Source organism: Pezoporus occidentalis, unplaced genomic scaffold (assembly GCF_034315485.1).
Source record: "Pezoporus occidentalis ecotype Australia unplaced genomic scaffold, CSIRO_AGI_Poc_V1 ctg80, whole genome shotgun sequence".
In the NCBI taxonomy this organism is placed as follows: domain Eukaryota; kingdom Metazoa; phylum Chordata; class Aves; order Psittaciformes; family Psittacidae; genus Pezoporus; species Pezoporus occidentalis.
This window is the reverse complement of record NW_026916159.1, coordinates 2,336,511-2,360,535: the sequence shown is the minus strand read 5'-3', so window position 1 is coordinate 2,360,535 and position 24,025 is coordinate 2,336,511. Positions and strand designations below refer to the sequence as shown.

General features: G+C 40.5%; 1 protein-coding gene across 1 annotated transcript; it reads right to left on the bottom strand.

Annotated features, from left to right (window-relative positions):
* Positions 1-79: 79 nt before the first annotated feature.
* Positions 80-23,633, bottom strand: GPD1L (glycerol-3-phosphate dehydrogenase 1 like). Its single transcript, XM_062603569.1, has 8 exons — positions 23,477-23,633; positions 17,108-17,285; positions 15,627-15,767; positions 11,786-11,924; positions 9,969-10,081; positions 4,061-4,294; positions 3,571-3,677; positions 80-1,598 (listed from the first exon to the last, which is right to left on the bottom strand). The coding sequence occupies exons 1-8, from the start codon at positions 23,527-23,529 to the stop codon at positions 1,502-1,504; spliced, it is 1,062 nt and encodes a 353-aa protein (XP_062459553.1). The 5' UTR covers positions 23,530-23,633; the 3' UTR covers positions 80-1,501.
* Between the last annotated feature and the right edge of the window lie 392 nt (positions 23,634-24,025).

The window sequence follows — 24,025 nt, the reverse complement described above, 5'->3', positions numbered from 1 at the left end:
TCTTGATGCTAATCCTTGTATCCCAGCTGCAAGAATGAGTCCACTCTTTACGTATCTAGACATATTTTACCCCCAAATCACACCTTAGTACACAAGAAAAGCAAGACAGATTTCATTTACCTATTCTGCACAAACCTTGTTACAACAAAAAACAACCAAGCCAACCATACCCCTAAAACTCTCATGAAATCACAACTTTTCCAATAACAGATAAAAAGAACCTTCCTGATAAAGCAAAGGTGCCTGAGAAAACCTAGTTGAGATACCTGGGGAATAAAAGAGATGGCTTTGAGAAGCTTCCTGGCAGACTGGTCAATAAGGTACTTGATCAGGTACCCATTAAAGTTTATCCAGTGAAAAAATAACTTCAGAATTCAACATCTCTGGGGTTCTGGTTCAGGACTACAGTCCAGTTGACATGTCAGTCACTGGCAGGCACTGAAGTGAATGGAGTCATTGTACTGGTACATAATAACTCTATTGACAACTCAAGCATATCTACCAGGGAATTTCCCAAACATTCTTCGGAGTGTTGTGTGGAGTGCAACACCTTCCAGCTGATGGTTAAGCTACAAACACTGCATGACAGCTTTGGGTGGTGGATACCTAACAGTATCCTTCCCCACCCACCAAACAGTACCAGTGAGAATGACCACAGGCAACACTGAAATGACCCTCAGGATCCAGGGTTTAGAGTCCCCAAGTCAGTATCTCCCACTTGTTTTTGGGAATGCAGTTCTAGAAGAGCCTAACACCTGGGAATGTCAAGGGAGAAACAGAAATACAAAAATGTGAGGACTAAAACCAGGAGGGAAGGTAGTGATCCCCCTCTAGCATATTCCCTTTAAAATTGTGTAATTAAAACCTTTAACTTCACTTAGAAACTGGTTTCAAAATAGTCTGAGAGTTTTAAAGACTTTCAAAAATCATAATGTTCTTTACCAGAGTTCATTAAAATACCCCTGTAGCCCCCGAGCAACTGCTTATTTTGCATTAATATTGCATAAATTAATACAATCATATCCATGCCAAATATTGTCATTGTCTATACAGAGCAAAACCAAGTTCTAATAGAAAGACTCCTAACATTTCAAGGTTACAGGCTTGATTCAGTCTCCATCAAAACCAGTGGGATTCTTCTCAGAGTGTCCAGTGGATTTTGGACTAGGCCTTAATGACGGACAACAAAACACTGTTGTTTATGGTGTAGGAACACACACAAAAGTACACTTGTGTATATACACTGGATATGTAGTGTAACTTTTGCATTGTCTATCTTAAACCAGTTGTATTTTAGCCAGTAAAACAACAATCACCAAGCCAACATGGCATGCTGTGTCAAACTAGGCTGTATAACAGAAAGCAATACCCATTCAGAGACATTTACATTGTTACTGTTGCCTGGTGAGCAGCTTTGAACAAATGTTAATGAGACATCCACTTGAACTCAGATATGAACTTGAAAGGCAGAAATCTGCACTAGGATGATGCCTGATTGATTTTATATGTGCTCTGGATGACTCTGAAGGCAGGATATCATCTCTCTGACAGGCTTCCCTTCATAGCAGATTTGATACACAGCAGTGAATAATGGAAACCTGAGGAAACAGGGTAGAGAAAGCAAACGCAGTGTAAGTTTATTCTGTAATGTTTTCTTAAATGAAAGCAATAAAGTGGGGTTAGGAAAGATCAGTTTCTTTTAGTATCTGCCAAGTGTTAATGCTGGGCTGAAAAGCACTGGCTAAATACAGAACCTCCAAGCATCTCTAAAATGACAATAAAGCATCTCTAAAATGCACAGTCACTCTCAGAAGCCTAGCTAGCTCTAATGGGGCCTGCAGCATTCATTATGTATGGCCCAACCATTAAGTCATCTAGAAAGTTAAAAAAAACTAAAACCACTTGCATCTTTCCTTAAGAATCTTACAGTAGTACTCATCCATGGTTAAAAAGGATGACTGGCACAGCAGTTGTGCATTATTTCTGAGCAATCATTTGAAAACACAATTGCAGAATATGACACAAAGAAACCCAAGAAGAAATTGAAGGTCAAGATTTTGATGGGACCAAAATAAAACATGGATTTTGAAATGTCAGATTCTTCAGAACCAAGGTTGACTTCAGGCTCAGCAAAATTCAAATGCATCTTATGTCTGAGTACATTAAGAGGGCTAGTCCTACAATGTTGAAATGAAAAACTAATTGCACTGTAAATACCAACAGGCATCAACCCTGCTACCGAGGCTCTTCTGCTGAACTTTGACTTTTGCCTTTTTCTGTGTAGCCTTGAGATTCTTTTTGTAGGATGAGAGCGTGAAATTTTATTCTTCCTAGACACTTAACTCTGAAGTTTAAAAACACAGCTGGTTTATTGTGCTTTGTGTTTTAAAGCAGTAACAAGAAAAGTCTGGGAAAACCACTCTGAAAGTTGCTTTTGAAAGTGTTGTTGAATATGACCTTTTAGAAAGAACTGACACATATACATTGGTATACCAATGGTTTTCATATCTTTCATTAAAAAAAAGCAAAACCTGAAGTCTTCCATAATACACTCTATTTGTTGTAAGATAGGGAAAAAATAATCAACTAATCCCCCCCAAAACAACCCAAACATGACGTCCTGTCTCATTTAGGGCATCATTATCAGCAAAGAATGAAGCCAATGTTTAACTAGATTTTTTTTCTGCAGTTAGCTTCACGCATTGCAGAGACAGACTTCAGTTATCTTATATCCAAAGGAAAATGTAAAAAAATAAGTAACTTAATGCAGCTGAGCCATTAAGACTATACTTCAAAAACTCCTTTGGGAAAAGACAAAGTAGCAAGGTTGGTCTTCTCACTGGCAGGCATTTATTTTCTGATTTGCATCCTCTTCAAACAGGAAGAGATACATGCATCCCTTAATCTCACATGGAGACAACCGTATGCATGTGGCTCTAGGAATCATACATATTCTGACTAGAACCCAAATGAACAAGCCAGGAAAACCTGCTTCATTTCATACCAGAAAATAACCCCCGACCTGTACAAGCAGATGGCAAGTTTTATCCTACAGCAAACTGGAAATCATATTAGGAAAGAGAACTATGCTATTTGAGCTAGAATTCATATGGAAAGAAGCAGACACTCTATTCAGATGATCACCTATACAGAACCTTAATAACAAAGTGCCTCTCCTTGGAGGCAAGTAATGAATTTACTACAATGAAATTAGCTGTAGAGCCTTTTCATAAGTCTCTTTAGGAAGCTCAGCTTCCATTTCCATGTATTTTATTCTTTTCAAATATAAAACACACTTGCTGTGCTTTTCTGTGATAGCAGAAGGCAACAATACATTCTGCACACAGAACAGTGTTCACAAATTTAATGTCACGCTATTAGCTTGATCTACAGCAGTATTATTTTGTGGTTCTATTCACTTCTCTCTGTGATTTTAACTGGGGATTAAGCTACTCTTATTACAGTGATTTTCTTCTTGGCTGTTACCTTCAAGAAGATATCAAATATGCAGGAAGAATTATGGGCACAAAAAAGGGGCATGTGGAACTGGCTTTATCTGTTCTTACTTACTTTTCCAGCATTCCTTTCTGCTTGAGGATACGGTACACTTCTGCAGAAGTCCGTGGTCCTTGCAGTTTCTGACCATTTAACATTTCTTGCTCCAGTTGTTCAATAGACTAAACCATGAAGTGGGAAAAAGAAACAACAGGAGGACAAGGAGAGTTATGATAAAAGTTTTCATAAGCCTGACAGCATCATCTGAATGACAATAAAAAAAAAAAATAGTTGCTGAGAGTTTTTCCTTTCTCAAAAATGACCTTAACTGAGCATATAAAATATTATCCTATATTATTGTTTGTAAAAATTCCCCTTAAATCTGCATCTCCCTCTTTTTTAACACCTTTACCCCCATTCTAGCCTTGCTACACTCAAAAACAAGAGGAAAGAGAGGGGTTCTCACTCAGCACAGCTGGCATGCCTCAGATAATTGTACTGTTACTCCAACAAACAAGGAGTGTTAGTACTTGCAACAGTGGACTTCACCCGGTGAATGAGGTACCTTTCCAGTTTTAACGAAGGCTTCTGCTACACGTCGGTTCCGGCCACCATAACATGTTGTGATGAGATCAGCAACCCCACAGCTCTCCAGAAAAGTGGCAGTAGACACCCGCCCTTTGCAAAACACTCTGGCAAAGGCAATCATCTCCATCAGGCCAAGACGAATAACAGCAGCTTTGGTATTGTCACCGCAGCAAAGGCCATCACAGAACCCAGCTCCTACTGCTACTATATTCTAATGAGAAGAGACAAACCAAATGGGAAACGAGCCAATTACTGCTTGCAGAATTCTATGAGACACCAAAACACAGAGTGCAGATGTCCTTAAGAACTGCAAATACTTTACTATTCTAAGACTCCGTCCTTGTTTTATTGGGGTTTGGGTTTGGTTTTACTGTTTTGGTTTGGGATTTTGATAGCTATGGGATAATCTCTACAAAAGAAAAAACAAACAAACAAACAAAGATGGCAAGTCTTATATTACTAAGTTTTTCAAAGGATAAAAGCAGAATAAAAGCTCTGGAACAAGTTGCCCTAGAGGCTGTGGAGCTATTATTATTGACTATCTTTATGAACAAACAGGTATCACCACACCCAAACAAAGTTTTACCTAGATTGAGCTGTTCCTGCCCTGAGGTAGGGATAAAGTTAGACTGACATCCCATAGGCCTTTTATCTGTATTTTCTTTATGATTAAAGTAATACTGAAGCACAGAATCACTTGTCAACTTCTATGTTGATATGCTAAGAGCCCAAATTCAGCCAAGCTAACAGAATTCAGTCCTTTTAGTATACAGAGTTCCTGTATCAGCAATAGTTAATCAATGATTCTCAGAAGGTTCATGACACAGGATTCTGAAGAAAAAATGTAGGTTTTTTTTTCCCTTCAGACCTGGTGACAGCTTCTACAAAGCATGTGCTGTTTCTTCATGAACAACCAGCTATACAGACCCTTCTTCAGTTTACAAACATAGAGATTAGTTGAGATATGTTTGAGTGATTATAAAAGCTATTTTCTGGCCTGGAAAAGAGAGACTAGCCAAGATGAGTTTGCTCTTACAAAAAAAAAAACAAACCTAAAAAACCCACAAAATAAACCCAAAGCCCAACAACCCCTACCAAAACTCCAAACACTTCCAAAAAGATGGCATTATGACATCCTCATAAAGCAAGGAAGCAATAGATGTAGTAATACCTTTCAGCATGTGACAACAGCAGCAGTAACCTCAACAGAAACTACAGGAGAATTAACATTATGGCACCTAATACAGCACTGAGTGAGGGGGAATCCAACCAAACCATCTGTAACTACTGCTGAAGAAACAGCAACTCAGAAATTGATAATGAAAGTAACAAGCTGACTTTCAGCTGGTTTTGTTTGGGTTTTGGACTGTAAGAACCAAAACCTGCAGGTAGCTGCAGTGCTGGGTGGCCAGTCATGGATAGATGAATCTGAATCAAATGACGTCAGAGGACAAGTCCCTGCTTTTTGAGCAGCCAGCTGAGCTCTAAAGGTGACCTTAAAAATTGCAGACAGATAGTCCAACATCAGACGTGAAGCAGCAAATCAAGACTTTTAAAGCTGGTACTCCAGATCATCCTGGCTTAAATGCTGCTTGTGGTGATTCAGTCAGGGCATGTTTTCATCAAATGCCTCTCCCAGAGCAACCTCTAATATATTTTTATTTGGTAGCAAAACAAGAAGAAGTCAAACAGGTATTTAAGAAGTTTTCAGACGGGATAACCCATTTAAATGGAATATACACATACACAAAGTCTGCGAGTGTTTAGTGCTCAGCTAAACCCAACAATTTTGAACAACCTCTAGACTTTTTCCATGTACTTCTTGAACACTCCAATACTAAAGCTTTCCCTTCCCTCCAATTTTGCCTGCTTTGACTTTCCTTTCCACTTTGAAGCAGCCTATCTGGCCATAACTTTACAGGATGATTTGGCCTATGGTATTTTGTTGTCTACTTCCACCTTTTGCAATGTTTGTGTTTGGAGCAACACGAATATCATTTTAAGCAAGTCATACCAAGACTAGTTACTTCTGAGGAAATGGGGTGGGGAAAAGGCAAGCTGTGAGTCTAACTCTGAAAAACCAAACTCCTTGTTTGTACAATGTCCCCATTGTACATTCTTAAACTTAGTTTGCAAATAATGAGGAAACAAGACAACTGGTTATATACTGGAACACCCACCCACTCCTAGAAGACTGTTCTATCCTGGTTTACATAACCCTCAGGCCACAATTATTATTTTACAGGGTCTACCACCTGGTTTTACTCAAATCCTTTAAGAATCTGTGACAACTCTCCTGTGTCTAATACACTCCAGAGAACTGAACTACACCACATTGAAAGTTACACCTCACTGAAAGACAAGCCACTCCTTTTAGAAATAAACCAACACAAAATCTCACAGAACTTGAGACCAAGTCATCTTTCAGTCCAAAACAAGACCAAACCTGGCAGCTTGGTCCTTGACATTTCTGGCTGCAGGCACTAAGCTGAGTTTGTTTCAGGAAGATGCATAACGATCTGGTATCCAGAAGACGGCATTAGTCATAGTCATTTTAGAACATAAGCAAATTAACACAGGAGCCTAATAGCACTAGCACTGTTGTGATCTTCTGAGAAGCAGACTCTGGTGAAGAATCTGTATCTATCTGGTGAAAACATTGTTCTGTATCTGACCCAGTTGATCCTGAACACTGCCACTGCCAAAGCCTACACTTGAAGTTACAAGAGTTCCTGCAAATGTACATTTGTGTACACTTCTGTGAGCTCAAAGACTGATTATATTTGCATGCGCAACATGGGGATTCTGAGAGCCCAGTAGGCAAGGAAACTTTAGCTTACAGATAAACCGGTTGTTCCAAAGGCTCAAAAATACTGTCACAACACCACCAAGATGACTGCAACACAACATTTGTCTTGGCCTGAGGGATTAAGAGCTCTCAAAGCCACCTCACACTTAAGCAAGCACATTTCCTCCATCTTAGCATTAACAGCTTTTATTTTACATTAGAGCACCCAGCAGGCAAGATACACAGGATGATTTTACATTGCATATGGTTTTAAACTACTAAAACACTGCACTAACAGGCAAGTTTTTAGCTGACCTGGTATCCAGAAGCTGGCATTAGTCCTAGTTATTCTAGAACGTAAGGGAGACTTGGATTCAGTTATTTTACAGTGAAGTTATGCTCCAGAAGAGAAATAGTAATGCCAGGCAGTTCTCACAGTATGTGTCAGAACAAATGAGAGAAACATCTTTCACTTGCACAACTTGATGCAAACATGCCGTTTGTGAGAGAAGTCACAAATGCAAGGTCAAGAGATGACCATGAAGTCAAGGCTAACAAGCCTGCATATTTTGCTGACAGATGTTCTCTTACACAGTCAGTCAGTGCTCAGAAATAACCCAATTTCCAGTCCTACTCTGTTTACAGTAGATTTGTGGAATGCTCATGAAGACAGCATCCAAGGCCATTACTGAGGCAATCATTACCTCTCCATAATTAAATGGATCATTAGAGTAGTTCTCTAATGCAATAGCATTAGTAGCATTTTAGGAACAGAAATACTAATTCACCTGGGATGTCCAGACTTCCTTGAGGCAGTGTCAGCTTAGCACAGCCTGCTTTTCCTCCTGCTTACACATGAACTTGGAGAAGCTCTTTGCTTCGCATCATGGCTAAGAGAAGTCAAATGAAGACTCAACAAATAAAAGACAGTATCAGCAGGACTGTCAGGGAGGTTATGCATGAACTGCTTACTTGCTCCCAGCAAACTTGAAAGTAAATAACGGATTTCATTTCCACTTAATGTCAGGAAAGAGTAATTGCCACAATCAACTTCTGTAGTACCTAGACTGACTATCCAGCAGCGACTGACATAAACCACTTTGCAAGACCATCTTTGTAAGTAATAACGCACATAATCTGGTAAATAATAAATCATCATTCTACTTCTTGCTTCTTTGCTTAAGGTTAAGCTGGAACCATAAGATTTAGAGATGATCCTGAAGCAACCTGAAAGGCAACTACATCAACTGCTCCTTCTCCTTTCTAAAGTAACTGTCATATCTGTCTTGGTCCTTGGTTGCTGCCACTTGAGGGTTTTTAACTCTCCAGATACCTGAACGCATACACGAGGCAGTGGAAGCATGGCCATTCTGCCATACCCAGAGATCAGTATCACATCCATGAGCACCCAGGAGTACATCAATACATATGCACAGCTACTCGTACTACTCTTACGGTCATAATCTTTAAACACTTCCTAGAAAGACTCCATCATATGGCAAATGACAGCTGGAACCTGTAGGTGGTCTTAGATCACACTGCCTGTGAAGTCAACTGGATACCTTGAAACTGAACTATCCAAATTTGAAGTTTGTTAATTTCTGATCTCAACCCATAGAAAAGGTCAACAAATAAATGGGAAATGTGCTCAGGTCCTCAAAAGAAAAAAACATCATCATAGAGAAGAACATGCCAAGCATGCCAACAAGTTATTTTAGACAGTAGGTATAATGCAAACCACTACTGCTGCCACCAATAATAATAATGATAAGGGAAATAACAAGGGAAGAGAATACAACCGCTCACCACCCAGCGACCGATACCCAGCCTGACCCAAGCAGTGATCTAGCCCTTCCAGGTAACCGCCCCCAGTTTGCATACTGGGCATGACATGCTGTGGTATGGAATACCTTTTTGGTCAGTTTGGGTCAGGGGTCCTGTCTCTGCTTCCTTCTGGCTTCCCCTCCTCCCTGGCAGAGCATGAGACTCACAAAGTCCTTGGTCAGAGTAAACATTCTGACCAGCAACTAAAACCACCAGTGTCATCAGCACTGTTCCCAGGCTGAAAGTCAAAAACACAGTGTTGCACCAGCTACTAAGAAGGAGAAAAATGACTGCTACTGCTGAACCCAGGACACCAACGCTTTTTTTTCCCCCCTTTCTTTTTGTGTATACACTTGCAAAAAGGGAACGAAAATGGATTCAGAAATATACTGACTAATTAGATGAAACCAACACTGGCTTCAAGACTCTGTGTGAGCTAAGCAAAAGATGTAGAAAGAGAACTTAGGCGATGATAAAACAAGCATCTAAAAGCCGACTCTTAGAACATGCTGCTCCCTAATTTCCCATCTGGTTCTTCCAGAAATGTTATGGAGTATTTTTATGTATTTGTCGTGGTTTAAACCCTAGCCAGACAGCTTGTTCACTCACTCCCAGTGAGTGGTGCTGGGCTGAGAGCAATCGAGCGCCCCCACCGGGGGCTCTCCCCTTCCCCGCTCCCGGAGGAACGGGGAGGAGGATCGAAAGAGTGCAACTCCCACGGGTTGAGACAAGAACAGTCCAGCAACCAATGTACAACACAGATCACCACTGCTACCACCAATGACAACAATGATAAGAGAAAATAACAAGGGAAGAGAATACAATACCACCGGCCAAGGAACGAGTCCGACCCAGAAGCCTGTGTCCTTCTGGGTAACTCCCAGTTACCCCGCACCCCGGGCATGACGTGCTGTGGTATGGAATACCTCCTTGGCTAGCATGGGTCAGGGGCCCCATCTCTGCTTCCTCCCGGCTTCCCCTCCTCCCTGGCAGAGCATGAGCCTCACAAAGTCCTTGGTCAGGGTAAACATCACTTAGCAACAACAGAAAACATCGGTATCACCAGCACTGTTCCCAGGCTGGAAGTCAAAACACAGCACTGCACCAGCTACCACGAAGGAGAAAAATGACTGCTACTGCTGAACCCAGGACAGTAATATATTAAGCACAAATATATTAAGCACATTAAACTGAATTCTTTAAATGAAAATATCCTCTTTTCTATAAAGATCACTACTCCCTTTGTGTACAAACTGCAGCTTGTTAATCTTACCTTTAAAGCACCACAAAGCTCAACTGTATCTGCATCATCTACTACAGTTATTCGGAAGTTTGGAGTCTGCAGGAGTTCTTTGAAGAGAAGGCCATTTTCCAAGATTTTGCTTCCTGTTGAGAGAGAGAAAGGAAGGCTAAGAAATGAATTATTTATTTGGGTATTATTTAGCATTTCCTGTGCAAGCCAAAATATTTAAAAGCAGAGACAAGATTTTTCTACCTTCATCCTAAACAGAGTCCTGCTTTAAGTGACTAAGGATACGTCTACATTGCACTTCAAAGCTCTGCTCCGAGTTACTCTGGACTACTTTGTAATTCATTTTCTGCTCAGCAACAGATTCTCAAAAACAATTCCATTAATTATCTATACTCTTTTTTTGATCAGTCCCTTAAAAAACCCAGTTAATAATAAAACAAAGCTGAATTAAAAATACAGCAAATGCAATTCTAACCATTATTTCAAGGCCTGAATTCCAGAGAAAAAACTGCTGATGAAGGCATGTCAAGACTGTTTTATTAATTAAGCATGTTACCACTGGCAAAAGTCTCTAACCAATAACAAGTAATTCAACTTTTCAAAAATAAGTTCACTGCAAAAGCTGTTAATAAAAGGTCATAAAGCTAAAAATGCACAAAACTGTAAAAATTAACACTAAAAAATTAACATGAGCTCTGTGCTATTATGTACAACTATCTGTAAGCATATGCACACAACACACACATATGCCTAGCTAGATACTGTGAAAGCCAAGACCAGGCACATCCTTGTGCTGCAAAAGTACGCATCAATACAGAACTACGACAATGTCTAGCTTTTGGGGAAACTGATTATTCTGTGAAATTAAAATAAGATATTGATACCTTAAAGAAAAAAAAAACCACCAAAAAAACAATCCAAATACCTTGCTCTCTGCTCTTGTGAGACCTCACTTAAGAGTATTGTGTACAATTCTGGTGTCCTCAACATAAAAAGGACATGGAACTATTGGAGGAGGGCCACAAGGATGATCAGGGGACTGGAGCACCTCCTGTATGAAGACAGGCTAAGAAAGTTGGGGCTGTTCAGCCTGGAGAAGAGAAGGCTGCGTGGAGACCTCATAGCAGCCTTCCAGTATCTGAAGGGGGGCTACAGGGATGCTGGGGAGGGACTCTTCATTAGGGACTGTAGTGATAGGACAAGGGGTAACGGGTTAGAACTTAAACAGGGGAAGTTTAGATTGGACATAAAGAGGAAGTTCTTTACTGTAAGGGTGGTGAGGCACTGGAATGGGTTGCCCAGGGAAGCTGTGAATGCTCCATCTGGTGTTCAAGGCCAGGCTGAACAGAGTCTTGGATGACATGGTTTAGTGTGAGGTGCCCCTGCCCATGGCAGGGGGGTTGGAACTAGATGATCTAAAGATCCTTTCCAACCCTAATTATTCTACTGTTCTATGATCTGTGATCATAACACCTGAGCTGGAACACAGAACATATAATTATTTATTCATATAAAGCCATGCAGACCCAAGAAAAATCTTAAGCACAGTAATAAAATAAAGCAGTTTGTTACATGGAGAGTGATAAAAAACATGCTTAGTGTTTTGCTTGCTAAGGTCACAGCCCTAGTGAGACTAGGTAAAACTGCCCCCCTCTCTCTCCTTCTATTCCTAGTATTGTCCTAGTACATTTCAGGAAATTCAATATTAAAACAAGAAGAACTCAACAGTTTCTGAATAAATGTTACTGTTTTCAACATGAGCTGGCTGTTGAGCTACCTGCTGTGCAGCTGTGAGGACAGGAGTATATTTTAAACATTTTTATTACTTGGAACAGTACCTATTGTGGTTTCACAGAATTTCTCTGCTGCCACCTCATTAGCAATGTTAGCTCCCATCAACACACTGATGTCTATTCCCATCTTCTCTCGAATAATGTCAGAGATCAGTTTGAGTCCCTCCGGGCCTTCATCTATACCCTGCAGCCAAGATTAAATGGGAATACTAAGAAGTCATTCATTAGACACAGTAGAGAAGAAAGCACATTACAATTAGTCTTGTCCATGGGTGAGAAGTACAACAAGGCCTAAGGCAGAGACTAAAGATAACATACTTGCTACTGGTGAAACATCTGCTGTTTTGTGACCCCTTCAAGCGTCTTCATTAAGAATTGGGGCTAAACTCTAGATAATGGTAATAGTTAGGACTTAATCTTAAGAGGTGCTGAATATTCGCCTTTGTTAGTTCAGAATCTCAGTTGTTTATTATCAGTGTATTTTTAATAAAACCAGTGAAGCATCACCAATCCATCAGTTGTGAATCAGGCCTGCACGTGGATTTGAAACTGCACCAGAACTCACAAAATGGCATCCCAATAACTTGTTTTGTGAAGAGGTATCTCAATTGAAATATCAGAGGGATTCCCTTGTATATAATGCCAACAACAGTTTACAAGTAGAAACCCAGTTTAATCACTATTACAAATGGAATAGCCATTTACAAGACACATAGAAAGCTGAACAGCTGAGAATAACTTCTATGGATATTCTTAATCTGCATTTATAAGGCACAATCTGCAAAGCATGAAAGTAGAGGCAGAAACAGGACCCTGAACAGAAAAGGATCACCCCAAAGATTATGCTGCAATGAAAAGTCTGGTACCCTGAATTGCCTGCACCAAGAATTCCAAATGAGACCACCTTCTTCTCACAAAATCTTTTTCTCCTAGCCTGCTAAATGCAGGCTCCTTTTGAATTTCAAGCAGACAAGCTCCTGAAATGGTCTGTCTTTTCCACGCTACACCACCCTTTATACAGTACTATTTTTTAATGCTGTGGAGTCAGTATTTTTGAGGATTGGTAATTTTAAATTATGACTTGAAGGCAAAAAGGCAGAGTGGTCCTCTACTGCTTCCAGATACACATCCACAGACATTTGTATGTTGGCAGTAGTGATCAAGAGACATGAAGAAATGCCAGTATAAAACCAGACAATTAGGCTAATGCCTGCATTTCTAATGCTTGCATTTCTGCCTTATTTTTCAATATGTATCACTTATTGCACAGCTCTGCCTTCTCACCTGTAATGAGCCATATAGAAAGGATGTGAAACCAAGCACACATACACATGCTGTATTTTTCCCTCGAAGTGCCAAAAATGTCTCCACAAAAGGGAGCAAGGCCCCTACTCCTAAGCAAGCAGTTTATAATAAACAGAAAAGCATGCATACATTGGGAACAACTCCAAAAAATGTGAGTACGTACACAACAATTATTCACCCAAGTGAAAGGAGATCAGAGAGATTTCGGTGCCAAATTCTGCTCCACTATGAAACAGATGCAATTTCTGACAAAGTCGGAGAACTGCACCTGTTTCTTGCAGAGTTAAATCCAATACTGAATGACAGATGACGGGAGAAAAAACAAACACCAAGCCCTTCCCCAAAAACAAGGCTCCAAGTTGGGAATTTCCACTAGGCAGCAATGATCCCCAGGCAATGCAAGTCCAAATCTGTGATCTTACTGCTTGCATCCTAATATGCCTGAGATCCCTGGGGCCCATGTATATTTAAATGAAAATGAGACTGATGTGGAGGCTGCCTGAAAAATGTTTTGAATGACCATCTAGTCTGCTTCCTGTGCTCACTGATGTACTGTACCACAAGCTGTATACAATTCCTCCCCGCATACCTACTCAATGATTAGCTTGTTTTATTTAGACACTCGTGATCAGAACTTATGTAAAGCAACACAGCTGCAGAAGTTTCAATAGGAACACAGATTAACTACCAAATGTCTCTATTTACCAAAGGCTTTGCTTTATTATTAAGTATTAGGCTCTGCTTGAGGATTAGACTGTAGAAAAAGGGGAAAGAAAAATAAAAAAAAGACTAAAAAGACTGACATGCCACACTACCAACTTGCCAAGCAATTTAGAAAGCGCAGAAACAAGACCTCCCACTAATGATGTTTTTAAGAGCAGAACTGCACTTTAACTGCCAAAGTTAATACAAGCCACTTTAACAGCATTAGTGTTGAGCATAATGAGACCACTAAAATATGACTTTGATGAAAACAACATGCATAAAGAACCTGCAAAAGTAAAGGAGAGAATGCACTTCTGCCTCTACTACCTAGTTTCACTGCTGTGTTAAATCTCTGCCCTTTCTTCTTAAATGACACCTTTAATGATGCACAGTTATGCCTTTTCATAAAGGCTAACATGTACTGTGTATTCATCTGTGAAAAAAAAATGCAGCAGCCTCATATCATTTCTTTCAAAAGACCACTTACCGATGCAGTGTCACAACGTGCCAGTGGGAAGCTCCCTGGTAATCAACTCAGCTTTGCATGGCAGGTGCCGCTATTTTATACACAGTAAACTAAGTATGGGCTTCCTGTTATGTTGAGGAGTTTGTCTGTTTGAGGTTTGGATTTTTTTTATTTTCCAACATAAGTACACTCCCCCCCTCCTTTTTTAAACATGGGCACTTATCAACACTGCACTGGTAATCAAAACCCCGAGCAGTAATCCCCACAGGAATTCAGGCCCAGACTCTGATTTCAGATATGCTGACATAAATTCCCATTTGTTTCACTGATTTCATCAATTATTTCTGTCATTGAGGGCATGGGAACATAAATCATGTTTAGCAAACTGAAGGAGAGGAAAGTTTACCTTGAGTTTGCAAAAGAAAGAAGCATAAATGCACAACTTGAAACTTAAGGGCACTTAGGACAACTGTATGGGTTTGATGTTATGCACTCCATTTTTAATATCTCCTTGTTTTATCCTACAATACAAAAAGCTTTTTCTGCAAAATGCAGTAAGTGCAATTAGGAAGCATTACTTTTTCCTACATCTCAACAATGTATCAGGTCAGCAGTGGCCAAACAATATGGATTTGATGGGCTTAGTTAAGCAAACCAAAAGACAAGCTTGCAGTAAGTAGCAATACAGGGTTTTGTTCTTTCTGAACACAGCTCGATATAATTTTTCAGACATGATTGTAAACAAGGGAATGTGTGCTCCAAAAATGGCATACTCTAAAATAAGTACAAAGCAACAACAAAACAGAATTTTCCAAATCTTATGGGAATAGCTTGTTCTTTGCAGCTCATCCACACTCAAAAATTCTCCTGCCACCAAAACTACAAACGCTGCAGTGAAACACTTCCTGCACCTCTGCCCCCTCCTATTTCCTATGCTCCAATTGTCTTTTTTGGCAAAGCTGACCAGACTCTCTTGTTGCAACATAATATTTGACATGAGCAAAAGCACTGTCCTCTTAATCACATGAAACTCTCTCAGCAGTTCCTAAAATGATCAACTCAGTGTGTGGGATGTGCGTTAACAATTGAAGCATTATGCTTGTGCTCTGTTCTCCATCTTTTGATGCATTTGGAAACAATCAACAGAAGACTGGAGAGCATTTACTCTCTCATTTTACAAGCCTTGGGAACAGCCTCATTCTCCTCCTCCTGCAAGCACTAGCCAAAAATAAAGCACTGCAACCAATCCACTAATGACCAACACAAATTCCACTCTTACATCTAGAAATGCTCAATGGAACAACTGAGTGAATAATGTAAAGGGACTTTCCAGCTCAAAATATCATGCCATCTTGGGTTAGAAGATTCCATGACATGGTCTCAGTTATTAATGCATAGTATTTATTATACCTTTATGAGAGTTATACCAAGCGCTTTCTTGGGTACTCGTCCTGTGATTTCATCGCAGACTTTGTGAATGAACTGATGAGGAATGACAAAAACCAGCAAGTCTGCATCCTGTACAGCTTCATTAAGGTTTGGGACAGCAACCTGTGTAATTATGGGAGAGAAAGGCCACATAACTTCTTGAAATTAACACTACACACAAGTATTATCCGATAGGTAAATCACATTTTTGTCTTATACTGAATGCTACAAACTATTGTGCTTCATCACTGAAAACGAGCAGTAACATAAACTTCCCAGAAAATCAAAAGAATTCAGAGTTTCAAAGCAGCTATTTTACGTCCTAAAAGGAGCATCTTTACAGCCACCAACATGGTTAGTGCCATGAAAATTCAGAACGTTCCTTAACATTTAAACCAGTACTTTTGAGTAAGAAAATATGAATAAGAAGCTGCCATCTCTTTGACATATTTTTTTAATAAAGTATTGTATGCAGAAAAGTAGTTTATTTACTTAGTTCCTTATACACTCAACTTTCTTCTCCAGGCCTCTTACACCTATTAGTTTATGTTCTTTCTCTGCACTCATAGATTTTGTTTACCCTTTAAGAAGGTGACCTACTTTGAAGTCACTTGCCAGACTCCATTCTTCCTAACACTTGATGACCACCTTAAAATAACAGGTTTAAAATTCAGCAATAAGCTCTACAAACCAATAAAGAGATTAAACCTGAATGAGCAGAAAGTGGGCAGCAGAAACACCGCTTCTGGGAAATGGCATTTCAGCATTATTGTTAAAGTGAAATCTGCATTGCACAGCAATTCACATTTTTCCTGCCCAAAATCTCTATAGGAAAAGGCTGTAGCAGCTGACAATTCAGTAACACCAAGAGTCACCAACTGCCCACCGACCATCATGTTACACCAACAAAGAACAGATGCAGAGACCCAGTATCCTGCCCTGGCAATACCATACCTAACACACTGATGTGACTGCACATAGCTGAAAGCTCAACTGAGAGCCAGATAAACTGCAAATGTTTTGCAGTCTGCTTGAGCAATACTCTAGTTCTCCTGTAATACTCCCTAAGGATTTTAGAGTATTTTAAATCCTCTTCAATTATCACTGACCAGCCAGCACCCTTCCAGTGCCGAGGCCAATTTATTTTTTGTACTAGGTATAATCAGAGCTTGTTATTGTGCTTCTTTTGCTTTCCTGTACAGAAGCTGAAGTAAATAAATGAAATGGTGATACTGGGAAAAAATAAGAAATAACAATAATATAGAGTACAGTGCATTGGATTTGCCTACCTGCACAATTGCAGAATTTTACTTGTTCAAATCTTTGATCTCATCAGTAAAATAGCATACAGCCTCAATTATTAGAACCCCTAAAGGTGTTAGCAAAACAACTTTCTACCTCCATTCACAGCAAGAGCAACATTCCCTCTGCTCCATAACTAGAATTTAGCTTCTGAGCCTTACCACATTATCTGGCAGCTTGTATCCAGGGAGGTATTTTACATTTTCATGGTCATTATTTATGATCTCTGTCAGTTTTCTCCCATTAATATTCTCCTCGAAGACCCACATCTTCACCGTGGAGGCAAACTTCTGCAGTTTTTTTACATTATTGCCTACGATTTTGGCAACCGCAGAACCCCTGCAGGAAACAAAAATATTCTAATAAAGTTATGATTTTGCTCTAAGAGATTGTCTTTAAAATAAACAGAAACTCACAGCACTTTGACCTAGTAAAACAAATGGAAAAGTACACCAGTCATTCACATGTGCTGCTCCCTCTCAAGTCTACCTAGTGCAGGTTGGACTGAAGCATTTACTGAAAGTATCCTTACTTATTTTGTCTGCTTACTGGCTATCCAGTCAGAGTTTGGGTTACTGTGTTTCCACAAATCAAATGCATTATATCTTCAAAGCAAAAGAAGTTAATTTTTACCTTTAAGGAATTGGAAGCTTTCTTTGCTAAGGTGACTAACTCAGCAGTTGCTGTGCAATACTGACATGCATTTAAAAGCCAAGAAGCATTTCTATCTTGCATAACTTATAAGCTTTATGGTTATGCTGCCAGCCTCACAGAATTTAACTGTTGCAACAGGATCCTCTGAGTTTGCAGGCAGTCAATTCCATTACTGTTAAGTTAGCCCCATTTCCTCCCCAGGAACAGCACACAGTGAAACCTGTAGGACAGGGATCAGTTTCGTTGCTCAAATTTCTAAACAATGATGAAATTAATCAGAATTACTGAAGCTACTTACATGAAGAGCACCTAATGCAACCTCCCCTTCCTAGCCTGAATGCTATATGAAAGAATAAGATGAAATTTAGCAAACCTCTTAACCTAACTTCCTTTCCTGGGACAAAAATGTGGCTTCATAATTACTGATAACCAACTAAGCAGACAAAAATAATTTAGAAAGATGCAATAAAAATACAGAGTCACCAGTCTAAGTCTTATGTATGTGTCTGTGGAAATGCATACTTTATTAGGAGGTAAGAACACTTGAACTTTTCCAATCTAGTGATACTTACACACTCCCCTAAATTTATTATGGATATTGCTTGTAATAAACTCGTAGCTGGCAACTAAACCAAACAGATTCATTCCACTCCAGGAGCTTTAAGTATGGCACAACTCATTGTGCTGTATTCAAAACGTGTGCTATCGCAGGCCTAAGGTCACTTTCTAAGTTGTGGCAGAAAATTATTACATTATCTTAAGCGGACCTTCAGTTAAACCAGAAAACCGTATGTCTTAAGAGACTGGAATTTGTTTCTCTAACAGTGCTTCACACACTACGAATTCCCCTGGGTTACGAAGCGATACAGAAGCCACAACTGTCAACCATCTCTTATCAAGCTCTTATTCTAGATTTCCATGCACACAGAGTGGTATCCTCCGCAATGACAGACAACTCACCAGCTCATCCCCAAATTCCAGATCCACACAAACAGTATGAATCACATTCAACACAACACAGGTATGTGTTCCTCAGAAAGCTGTTTGAGTTCCTTGAACAAAAAGCATGTTTACTACTGCATATTTATATACAAAGTCTGGATCCTGGCAAACCACTGTTTTCAGTTTTGAACTTCATATTCCATGTGCTTAGTGTTGATAGACAGGACTGATTCAGCAACTGTCCAACTGGGATTTTGAAACTGCTTGCCAGCATAAAGTTTGGCAGTGTGTACTACTTGAATGGGACATTAATTCCATTACTATTTAACACTTGAATGCCTCAAGCTGTCTTTTTTTCAGCCTGTGAACATAGTATTAACAAAGCAAAGATTTGCATTCAGTTCCTGAATTCAAGAAGATTCTGCTGACTGGGTTCTCTGGCTCTTTGTTTTGTGTTATGTTGCAACAACTGCTGTAGAACTGAATTAAGCAAGGTCAAACAACTGTCACCAAGTGCAAGATAGCTCTGTGTAAGGTGAAATACCAGCTTCCCACACCTGTTAATCCAACAAGCAAGCCTGTATTCTCTTCTGTGCCACAAATACTCAGTGTGGACTGTATGGCCTATCTTGTATACTCCTGATATGAGCCAAAGGAACAGGAATTTTTATTTATTCCTAGCAGTAACATGTCTAGTGTGAGCTAGGCTATGAGACCTGGTGCCTGCAACAGCGCAGTTACACAAGAAAAAACATAGTGAAAGATTCCCTCATCAGTCTTAACCCTGACATGCTCTGAAGGATGGTTAATGCTATTCACGTAATACAAGGTATCTGCATCCCAAACAGCAGTTCTTTTCCTATGCCGAAATACAATCACATACGTTTATTTAGCACCTCCGAAGAACTGTATCTGATGCTTGCTGAGCAAGACCACTCACTCTGTCTCATCTCCCACCCTTCACTGTTTCAGTGTATCTCGGTCTGCTTTCTCCTCATCCCTTTAAAAGCAAAGCCCAAAATCCAGGAATTCCTAAACTTGCCCTGATACCAGAATCAGTGGAGGTTACAACATGAAAGTGCAAACAGTATCACTAGTTCTAGCTCTATACCACTCGCCCCTGTAAAAGTTTTACCTCCCATTTTTCTACAGCAAGTTTCTAGCTGTATGAACTCCTGTGTCCCGGTAGCTTGCCTTCTCATTCCAAACTCTTTCTGTTCAAGTTATGCAATCAGATTAATTAACAGCTGGTTCCAGCAAAAGACAGGGATAAATTCCTGCTGTGCACACTTTGCTCACTTGCCCTGGAAGAGTTATCAGAAAAGTGGGCTATAGTACATGCCTGAGGCAGCTTTTGCTGAATCTGGGCACTGCCCTAAATTCTGAGGCTCCAAGGCATATTCCCAAGGTGTGCTCTCTTCACATTCATGAAATCTTATTTTATCCCCCATTTTAACAATCCTAATACAATCACTTATCCAGCACCTGAGTAACCCTAAGTGGTCAAGGCCAGCAAATAGCATAGCTCCTGCTCTTCCCTGCCTTGCAAGCAACCTGTCTTATCCCTGTCCCATGATCGCATCAGGTGCTGAGTGACACCTGCCAAGTCAACTTCGTTGTTAAGGTGACCTTCCCTCTAGCAAAACTACCAAACCAGTCTGACTGGAAGGAGTTTATCATCCAAGATGATTGGCTCAACCCTTCTAAATGCTTGCAATCCTGCCTAGCTCCTTTCACAGTTTTTTTTCATCCCAGATAGAGGTTAAAGTATTGTGAGAGGCCAAAGACCTACAGCGACTGGCACCTGTGGGACTCACACAGAACCCAACAATCTCCAAACTGCTACAAGATGCCAAACCCCACCCAGTTCAACTACTTACATGCTTACAATTTGGCACCTGTCACACACTCCTGTAATTCAATCTTCAAAAATATATAACTCCAAAATATCAATGATCAGATGTATATGAATGCTTCAGTTTCTTTCCATTTACCTGTTTTTGAGCTTTAAATGCTTTCATTTTAAGACTACAGGCCCCCAGTCCGAAAAGGCACTTGTGATAAACACATAAATGCATTGGCTTTTGCAAATCATAGGTGTGGTTATGTGGATATAACTGTACCATTTTACAATAACAGAAACAAAGACACAAGATTAGACAACAAGTTAAAAAGGGCCAGAACTCTTGAGAAAACGGAGTCACATAGCAAAAGAATTTGTAAAGGTAAAAGAAGGGGGGGGCGGGGGGCGCTTGATATAAGAAAAGCTAGTGCCTGAAAAACATAGAGTTAAAGTACTTTTTAATACTTTAGAGAACAATGTTTATGTTGAAAATCTGTGGAATGTAGTGGCAGCACTAAACATGAATTAATTGTCTCACACTAGTCTTCTAAAGTATCTTTAAAGAAGAATGTTTGTATTGTAAGCGTGGTAACAGGATTTAGTGGCCCCACTAAACATGAATGAGTTATTTCACACCATCCTTATACTTATCAGTTAGTTTAGAGACAGAGCCTCCCAAACATCTGCTAGCTTGGGATACTCCTTGTCTGCCTATCCTGCAATAAATTTTGCAGGAAGGTCACACTGTTTAAAATCTTTGCTAGTTATCAGAAGAATTATACAGATATGGCTGGTTTCAGCTAGCTGTGTGATTACTGGGGCGTCCAACTGTGCCAAAGGTGAAAAGTACACTGTAAGGAAGACTGCTTACTTCATCTTGAAGACCTCTACTCACAAGAGGAAGACTGCTTACATCATCCTCAAGATCCCTGCCCACAATCACCGGAGAGCAGTATGCAGACGCCAAGAGGAGGGGACTTATGATAATAAGTTCTGGGAGTTAGTTACAATATTCCCTGCCTATATGCGGGAATTAAGAATATGCATGTAACTAATGTAATAGCAAAAGTATATAAACCTGTAACAAATGCTAATCACTCACGCCTCTGGCTACAGTCATGCGCCCAGCACTGTTGCTTTTGCTTTATTGACTTCGTCCCTCAATAAAACCTTGTTATCTTGTTTAGAGGAGTGAGTTTGTATTTCACACACTTACATGCACACAGGTACACAACTCAAGTCCTATTTAGTTCAATGGTTGCATATATTATCGAATCACAGTGCTCTTCGCAGACAGGGTTTGGCATCTGCCATCCCTTGGACTTTGAGGAAGAAATCACCTACCTCTCCAATAATTATTGTTTTCAGAAACATATTTTTTTTGGGGGGGAGGAAGAGCAGGAGATGAGAAAGCTGTTGCACATCGAATAATTTGCAATTTAGGTTTTTGTTTTTTTTTTATTACTTTGGTTTCTGCTTTCCTGCCACACTGCTATCACATGTGAAATAAGCTATAAGTTATTTGAATACATTCATCCCCTAAGAAAGAAAAAAGCTGATGCCCCATAATGGCATTATCTCTTTCTCTCAGCATCACAGATACAGGCATTTTGCCACCCAAACTCCATCTCATTAGGCCTGAACTTTTCTTGAATCAGTTAAACTGATCCAATAGCTGAAAACAAAACATATATGCACATGGTTATTGCTACTAGGTAGTATCTACAAATCCTTCTGCTTCTGCCAGTGTTTCACAATGAATCAAATATAAATGCAGTCAAACTTCCTGTAAAACTTCTTTGCTAGATCTCGAGTATGAAAGAACAGCAACACTACTCCCAAAAAAACAGATAGGGTTAACTGCGTAATTTCCTTCTGACACAAACTGCAATGCACAGTATCTCCCCGTTTGTTTTACAAACTAGTGCAAAGCAAGCAAGAGATGCTGCGCTGAAACATCAGCCATTCCCTCAGCAAGCCCTCACAAAGAAAAACAAAAATATCAGTAGCTGCCAGGTTGTAACTGCAAAACAGCACCAAAAGCCAACTGGATGAAGGGAGCAGAGAGTGAGCAACAAGTCCATGGTCACCCTCACAGAACACCAGTAAGTCTGGTTTAATAAAACACAATACCTTGCTCTACACCAAACTCCCCCTAGTTTAGATTTGATGTCCTAAAAACAACGTTATCAGAAATAACATACGCTTAGTGCTTGAAGTGACCAACTGTGAAGATACATTTATATAATAGATTGCAGATGCCTTATACATTGTAAATAGGGATGCAGGGTAAAAACAGTGATGATGAATTGTACAAAAATTGAAGACAAGACAAATGACGGTTAATGTGTAAACTTTTGAGATTATTAGTAAACCTATTGCTTTCAGTGGACACAAGACTGAGTTTATTTAAGTCTAATTAGTGATAGATGCAGCAGTAAAGCCATGTCTCAAGCCTTCACTGTGCCTCAGCACAATTAATTTGAAAAGGAAAACATACCTCAAATAACGGAGAGTTTTACAACCCTTCTTTGAGCTACCCTGGGAAACACTAACATGGGAAAACCACTTCTGGAGCTAAGTGGACGTGCTACAGAGCCCTACAGACAGTACTAAGATGATGAAATAGACATTAAAAACACATTCAGCATCTTTAATGTTTACATCACCTGACACCGCATAAACCACACAACAAACACCAGGTTATAAACAACCCAACGTAACTTCAATGAGCAGACAAGTGCCTACAAGCACGCCAAAACAGGATGCTCGATTCTGCCCCTTCTCCCTCCGTTTACTTCAGGGCAATTCCACTCCCTCTGAGGGATACCCAGGGCTAGAGAAGCCAACCCGTATGTCACAGCCACAGACCCAGCCACACTGGCAGACACCGGAGACACTACGCTTCACCACCAGCACCCGGGGCCACCGTCACCCCCGAGTACAGCGCGACCACGGCGCGAAACCCTCAAGCTCCGGGCCGGGGCACGACGGCACGGGGCGCGAAGCGAGAGCAAGGCACGGGCGGGCACAGCCTTCGGGAAGGCTGGGCTGGGGCCGCCGCTGAGGCGTCAGCCCTCTCAACACTCACCAGTTCCCCGAGCCCACGATGCAGACCTTGAGGGGCGCCGCCGAGAGCGCCATAGTAGCACCACCCACGCCCCGCCAATGGCCGCGACGACGGGCTCCGGGAAGCGACCGCCTCCACGCTACCCCACCTCCGCCGTCAACAGATCACCCTCACCTCTCTCCGCCCCTGCGGCCTGCCGGGAAGTGTAGTTCCGCCCCTCGTAGCTCCCGCCCTCTCGCCATGGCCCTGTGGAAAAGTCGGTGGCTCTCGCCATGATACTCAAAACTGTTAGTCTTTCAGGCACTCTGCCACATCCTTATTTGCACCGTTTTCAACTCAACTAATACCACACATTTCATTCAGGTATGTCATGACAAAACTCTTTTGTTCTCATCTAGTGCTGGAGCAGTGGTGCATAGCTTCAGAGTAAGTGTGTGAAGCACCAAAGTGTAGAGGAACAAGCATATTAGGCAATAAAGCAGGGAGAGAAATAGAAGTGTTTTCAAATACTCCTTTCCTCTCAGCCTTTAGCCAAAATCATGTTCTCTGTCCCCATGTTTTTCCAGGGGA

Excerpts from the sequence above, each read along its gene's own strand:
- GPD1L (XM_062603569.1), bottom strand. The coding sequence starts at position 23,529 with ATGGCGCTCTCGGCGGCGCCCCTCAAGGTCTGCATCGTGGGCTCGGGG. Across the intron at positions 15,768-17,107 it reads ACAAGCTGCCAGATAATGTG|GTTGCTGTCCCAAACCTTAA; the intron begins GTAAGGCTCAGA and ends ATAATTACACAG. Across the intron at positions 1,599-3,570 it reads CAGAAAGGAATGCTGGAAAA|GTTTCCATTATTCACTGCTG; the intron begins GTAAGTAAGAAC and ends CTGTTTCCTCAG.